The sequence below is a fragment of the Pipra filicauda genome, unplaced genomic scaffold, assembly GCF_003945595.2.
Source record: "Pipra filicauda isolate LSUMZ 115617 unplaced genomic scaffold, ASM394559v2 scaffold3_size10097308_pilon, whole genome shotgun sequence".
Classification (NCBI taxonomy): Eukaryota; Metazoa; Chordata; class Aves; order Passeriformes; family Pipridae; genus Pipra; species Pipra filicauda.
Genome location: NW_024104532.1, coordinates 4,366,428 through 4,373,004, shown reverse-complemented (window position 1 = coordinate 4,373,004; position 6,577 = coordinate 4,366,428). Strand labels below are relative to the sequence as shown.

Sequence of the window (6,577 nt, the reverse complement as noted above, 5' to 3'; positions counted from 1 at the left end):
CCTGCTGACCTGGCTCCTGCAGAGATATCCTACAGCTTCCTGGCCTGTTTGTAACAGTTCAGTCCTGTCACATGTCTGAAAATTGTGATGGACAAGCAAATAGGAAACCAGAGCACCACAGACACCAGGAAAAATGTTTGTGTGGAAACAACCTTATTAGTTTTATGAAAAAAATAAGCCAAACCCCCTCCCAACCCAATAGTTTGCAGTGGAGGGAATGCTGAATGGCCCTGGGAATGTCCATCATTCCCAGAGGCTTGCAGAGGGATTCATCAGGGACTCAGGCATCCATGATGGGGTAATTCAGGTAAACCCAGGAGAGGTCCAGCAGTTAGTGGGTCTGGCATCCCCACCTCCCTGTCTCTGATCTTTCCCCCAGCTCCCAGCTGGAATACCCCCACCACTCCCCCATGAGTGCTGAGGCCTCAGAGCCACAGATCTGGGGCCCAGGACTGGGTACCCCAGGGTGTCCCCTCTCAACTCTGGATAAACCTCAAGAACAGCAAGAAACTGCACAAGGCAGGAGGTGGCTTTGGCTATTTCATTTAAGAAGAGCTTGGTTTTGGGATGGCCTGGAAAGCTGCCGTTCCGGCACCTTGGGAGGATAAACTGGTAATATGGGTTTGCAGGGAAAGCCAACAGCCCTGGAGGCATCGGAGCTCAGGCTCTCACCTTGGACATGGGGGTGCACCCAGCTCCCCATGGAGTCCTCAACACTTCTCTGTCCCATGCCCCAAGCTCTGCATTTCTGATCCCGAGGGTACCCCCAGTCATGGCATGTAAAGGCAGGGAGGGCTTTAAGGAGCTCCTACTGAGATCCCACTTTCCTGCAATTGTGCCTGGGGCCTTTTCCAACCCATAAGTAAATACACAGAGCAGCTGAGCAGAGGGGGATGGGACACCCCTATCCCAAACCCATCCCAGAGCCCTGCTCTCCCCCAGCCCTGGGTGCTGTGGCTGCAGCAAGAAAATCCTCCCCCCCTCCATCATGTGCCTGTGGGGCAGCAGTGACAGACGCCAAGTGCTTCAGGAACCATGTGGCTTTAGCTCCCGGGAGAACCCACAGATTGATACAGAAACAAGGTTGGAAAAGTAAAGGAAACACAGAGCATAAAATGATCTGCAAGACTCCAATTCACTCTCAGGGGCGCAGAGGGCACCTCTGCCCCATACAGCACCGAGAATCATGTAGAGCTGCAATATAGAGATCTCTCTATGTATATATTTATAGGTATGTATATATTTATAGTGCACTGCATTTAAAACAGCCGGGCCTGCTTCTTCAGCTCATTCCTCTTCCACAGGGCCAGGCGGTCGAACTCAGCAATGGTCATGCCGAAGATCTGGTAGAATTCCTCCTGGGAAAGGTGCCGCTGGGGAGAGACAGGATGCTGGGCCAGAGCTGGGGACTCTGGCCACCACCCAGGGCCAACAGCAACCACCCAGGCTGGAGGGGCTCTGAGGGCATCTCCTGCCCGCTTGGGGCAATGAGGTGCCACAACTCTCAGCACTTCTCACTCTGGAGAGGGGGAGAACCTGCCTCCCTCCTGCCCCTGCCAAACACAATCGTGCTGTGGGCACGAGGAACAGCTCTGCTCGGCCAGTGGAGCAGCAGGACCACCGTGACAGTGCTCCTGGGGAGACACAGAGATGCTTCTACACATCCATGATCCCCTCACAGCCACACACTGCTTGCTGGGGCTAAAGGGACACCCCACGGGATAAGGTCCCTCTGTGCCCTGAGGAGATTGTCCCCAGTGGAAAAGGCTCTTCTCACCTCTAACCGAGTCCTGTCCACATCTTTGGGCAGCTGGTTCCTCCCCCTTGTCTTCACCAGGAGAAGCTCATAGGGGTATATCTGCACAGGGACAGGAAGACCATGAGGCAGCTCCGGAGCCAGAGGAAGACAACTGAGACACACTTGGGAATGAGGCCATGGGGACCACCAAGGCAAAACCTCCTCCTGCCATGTCTAGCAGTGTTTGGGTGGCACAACTGACTCCAGCAACTGGATGGGACAAGGCATAGGAGGGACTTGCTCTCAGGGTGATCCTGATCCACCTTAAATCCCTTTGGTGGCTCTGGAATAGCCTGCTCACTCTGCGAAACCAGGAGTGACCCGGGTACAAGTGTGAGTAGGAAATCACAGCACAACCACCTTTCTCTGTTCCTCACCCAGGAGACAATTCTGCTCATCCGAGTGCTTGGGACCCTGGCAGGAGGGGATGGACTCTGGTCCGAGCCCCACAGTCCTGGGACGGGGCTGTCATGTAGGGGATGGAGGGGGATGAAGGCAGGGCATTGCAGGAAGAGGGCAAAACTTCCCCCTGAAGAGCCTGGGGACACATAGACACATCTCCGGGACTCCCACCTCTGGCTGACAGCCAAGCCTTGCAGCAGAAGCATCTTACCTTGTACTCTGTGGGGAGAGAGAAAAGAGAGACATGAGCCATTGCTGACGCCTCCGCTGCCAGGATCTTCCCACCATCCTCCCTCCAGCCTCATTTTCCAGAACTGCCTGCAGGTGGCAGCCCCACAGGATTTGGCTCTGGAATGCCTACAGGGTCCCTGGCCCCGTGGCCCCTTACCTCGCATCCCCCAATTGACGGCATTCGTGCTGTCGTAGTGGAAAAGCTCAGCGCTGGGAGGCTGTGGGAGGAACAGAGGGAGGAGGAGTAAGAGGGGGTCTCCTCCAGGCACTCAGCATGGCATCTCCCATGTTCCCAGGAGAGAAGGCACCCCACCATGCCAAAGCAGGACCCGCTCCCCACACCTGGCAGGGGGGAAACTGAGGCAGAAGGAGGTGAAGTGACAAGCCCAAGTCATACAGAGGCAGGACCAGAGCTCCTGGTCCCAAGCAATCACTAGCCCAGGATACGAAGCAAAGCTCTTGTGCTGGAAAGCAACACCAGTATCTCTCTGAAACATGCCTGTGGAGAGTTCAGGGCAGGTACTGCCTGAACAAGGCAATTTGGACCCCAGTAAAGGTCATTTTGGATTGGCACAGGGCAGCAGTGACAGCAGAGATGCAGAGAAGGGAGAAGCAGGACACCCTAGTCTTGGAAGGGTAGCACTGGGGGCTTTAAGGAGCCTGGGAAGAATGACAAACAGCACAGAGAGGCCTGGCGGCAGCTGGATGTGAGCAGGAGGCACTTACCCTGTGCAGCCCATTCCTCCTGTAGGCAGGAAGGGAGGCCGACTTAGAAATGAGGGGATCTGCAAAGAAGCCAGCAAGATGTGTAAGAGAAAATGCAGGGATGAGCCTCACATCCCAGGACAGCACCCACTGGGCCACCCTACCTCTGTGCTCCCACAGAGCTGTCACTACCCAGCTCCACAGTCACCCAGCTCTGTCTCCTTCCAGCTCCAACTCATTTCCAGCCTGGCTTCCTCCTGTGCTGATATTCCTCTCCTGAAAATCCCTTTCCCATGGCAGCCTTCCCTCTTCACTCTTCAGCACAACACATTCTCCTCTCTCAGTTTCTCTGACTTATCCTCTCCCAGTGCTGCCATCAGCTCTGCCCTGGTTCAGCTCTACCCTTGCACAGGCTTTCAAGGGCTCCTTTTTTGCTTCCCTTCTTCCATCCCTGGTCCCAGCACCTCCTCCAGCTTGGGTTCCGGACCCCCCAGCCATGGGGAACCAGCTGTGGAGGGCTGTAGGGTCACACACTCACCGCTGTCGGCCAGGTAGTGGGTTCTGGGAGCTGCAAGGAGAGCAGAGCCAGTTGTCAGGGAGGACCAAGCACCCCATGCCATGCAGTGCTGCCTGTTCCCAACCCCACGGGTCCTCCTTGGGGCTCCCTGGAGTCCCGCAGGGCTGAGGGGCTCCCTGAGCACCTCCAAACAGTCCCAGCTCCATGAGGGCAGACGTGCCATGAAGATGGAGACCATGGAGCAGGCAGGGCCATCTGTGTTGCCAGGTTCTCAAGCACCCCCAGCCCCATCATAGCCCCAGGGACAGAGGAGATGGGTGCCCTGGGTGCTGTGTGGTAAGAGCAGTGCAAGCAAGGCAGCCCTGAGGCTGCTCAGCAGGTCTGGGGTGCCAGGAGGTCCCAGAGGTGCCATTAGTGAAGCACACGTGCAGCCAGCCCAAACAGGTCAGAGCAATCCCAGCGTGGCTGCAATGCCAGATTCTCAAGGGACCCTTCAGCCACCCCACAAGGCACTTCACCAGGTTGCCTGGACACCCACTGGGTGATGCCCCTTCCCAGCTGGGACACAGGGAAAGAATGGAGCTCTCCAGAAACGAAAAGAGCTTTCCTAGGCCAACTCTGTGCCCAGCACCTCTCCTCTCCCCTCCCCTTCCTAGTCTCGTTCTTCCCTCTCCACCCCAGCAAACTTCCCAGAGGGGCTGGGCCATACTGGGTGGGACAGACAGACAGACAGGATCATCCTTACAGCCATTAAGGGAGCCCTCATAGCCAGTTGTGTGCAGGGCTTCTCTGCTGCTGGCCGAGCTGCGAGGGGGTGTCCAGGGGTCTGCGTAGGAGTTGGACCGAGCCTTCATCTCCTCCCTCAGGATCAGCCTGCCAATGCCACTCTGGATCTGGACAGAGGAGGGAAAGACACCTCGCACCCCTCCTTTCCCTGCCCAGCCCTCCATGCCCACTGGCACATCATGACAGGGCATGGCATCTCCTGGCATGGGCTCAGCATCTCCCATCTGCTCCCCCTCCTTCAGACCCTGTGCTGGGGGTGGCCAAGGTGGGGAGAGATGGCACAGGACAGCAGGGACAGTGGTGGCCCCTTCTTGGGTGGAAGAGCTAGGCTGAGCCTCCTCCCCAAAGCCAACCAGGGGTGGTTTGCTGTCAGCTCTCCGTCACTGGGCTGTGGGCAGGGACATCACTCACCTTGTGCATGCCCCGGTCGTACCCATCCTCCTCACCACCTGACGAGAACCTCCGGGCCCGGGGTGCTGCAAGGAGACATGTGAGGGAGTCAGATGGGGCCAAAAGTGAAGGCAGGTAGGGAGGAGACATTCCCAACCACATGGGGACAGTTGAGTCCCAGGGGCTCCCAGGATTTTAGGGTCACTTTGGCAGGTACTTCAGCCCAACACCACCTTCGGGTCCAGACACAACTCAGAGCAAGGTTCCCTCCTAGGAAGTGGCTGGGTTTGGGGGCAGGAACGGGTTTCCCTTTCTCATAGTCCAGCAGGCATTTATTACCTTTTGGCGAGCCTTGGAAGGGCCAGTACTCTGACTCGGAGTGGTAGTACGGATCCGGGGAGTAGGCAGGGCTGTACTTGGATGACTGCGCGATGTCTTCACTGGTTTTGCTTTTTGTGGCTGCAGAGGGGTTGTCTGCAAAAGGAGCAGGTAGAACTACAGTGAGGGCCTGCAAAGATCCACTCAGGGATGAAGGCAAATCCTCTCCCCCCCCCAGACTGCCAGCGACTCATGGCTGGGACAGCCTGTAGCAGAGCTGGGAATAATCAAACTGCTGACATCTCCTCGAGACAAGGGTGCTGAGGCAGATGGTGGGGACAGTGACAAGCAGAGGGGCTGTCGCTGATGCGTCTGGGAAGGGACACAAATAGCTGAGAGCCCACAGCACCACAAGCACTGGCTCCTGCATAGTGCTCACCCCAATCCCAGTCCCACCAGTGCCACCAACCTCCCTGTGCTCTCCTGTCACCTGTAAGTGAGAGAGGGGATGGAGGAAAGCTCAGTCCCAGCAGGGAAAGGGCTCTTCGGGTTACTGCCAGGGGAAGGTGGCAGTGGGCTGTGCAGGAGGGAGGGAGCAGAGGGGCTCTGGCAGGGGCTTGGCCCCTGTGGCAGGGACACACACAGACTGAGCCTCAGCAGCATAGGTGAGAAACCCAGAGGGGAGTTCTGCTGCACCAGAGGCTGGGAGACTCGCAGGGGAAGGAACATCAAGGACAGGAGGTGTAGCAGGGCCATCCCACCACCTCCAGCAGGCACAGGGGACCCAGCCAACAGCAGGTACTTACAGCAGGAGGAGCAGCCAGCAGCGGGGCAGTGGGAGTTGGGCAGGAGGGAAGGGAAAGTCCAGGGAGAGAGAGGAAACACAGTTACTGCTGGGGGGAGCTGGTGTCCCTCTATGTGCAGAAGCAAGTGGGGACAGTGCAATCCATCCCCACTGAGAGACACCAAACACCCTCCCCACCCTGCAACACCTCCCAGGCCTGTTTCACCCTGGAGCATCTATCCAGGATGGGCTGTGACTTTTCTCCAGGGCTCCATGTGAAACTACAAATTACCTTCTTCATCACTTTTCTGAGGCTGCTCTGGCTCCCGGCCTCAGAAATCAACGGCCACTCTTGAACCTTCTGCCACCCCATCATTGCCTTGTTCACCCTCCCACAGCTACCCTGGTGTTGCTGACAGCTTTCTCCTCCATCCCTCATAGCAGGGATGTGGTCCAAAGCAGCATCTTTCTCCCACTGAACCTTGCACTCTGCTGCCCAGAGGGGAGGCAGGAACATCAGACCACCAAAGTCCAGCGCCCAAACATCTTGTCCTGACGCCTGCCCTCACCTCCCACCCTGCCCCTGGACATGACTCAGCTGGACTGAGCCCCATGCTGGTCCTGTCCCCACGGGGACATGGGGATG

The 6,577-nt window shown here is 57.4% G+C and overlaps 1 protein-coding gene across 4 annotated transcripts in view; it reads right to left on the bottom strand.

The window, feature by feature from the left end:
* Positions 1-136: 136 nt before the first annotated feature.
* ABLIM3 (actin binding LIM protein family member 3) overlaps positions 137-6,577 on the bottom strand; it is a 54,369-nt gene continuing 47,928 nt past the window's right edge. For 3 of the 4 annotated variants that reach the window (XM_039385245.1, XM_039385248.1, XM_039385246.1), the window contains 9 exons: positions 5,169-5,288; positions 4,851-4,915; positions 4,399-4,546; positions 3,675-3,704; positions 3,158-3,216; positions 2,589-2,649; positions 2,412-2,419; positions 1,778-1,858; positions 137-1,373 (listed from right to left, as the gene is read on the bottom strand). In XM_039385245.1, coding sequence (XP_039241179.1) covers positions 1,260-1,373; positions 1,778-1,858; positions 2,412-2,419; positions 2,589-2,649; positions 3,158-3,216; positions 3,675-3,704; positions 4,399-4,546; positions 4,851-4,915; positions 5,169-5,288 — 686 coding nt within the window. In that variant the 3' untranslated portion in view covers positions 137-1,259. The remainder of the gene's footprint in view (positions 1,374-1,777; positions 1,859-2,411; positions 2,420-2,588; positions 2,650-3,157; positions 3,217-3,674; positions 3,705-4,398; positions 4,547-4,850; positions 4,916-5,168; positions 5,289-6,577) is intronic. The other variant, XM_039385247.1, reaches the window with a different exon arrangement.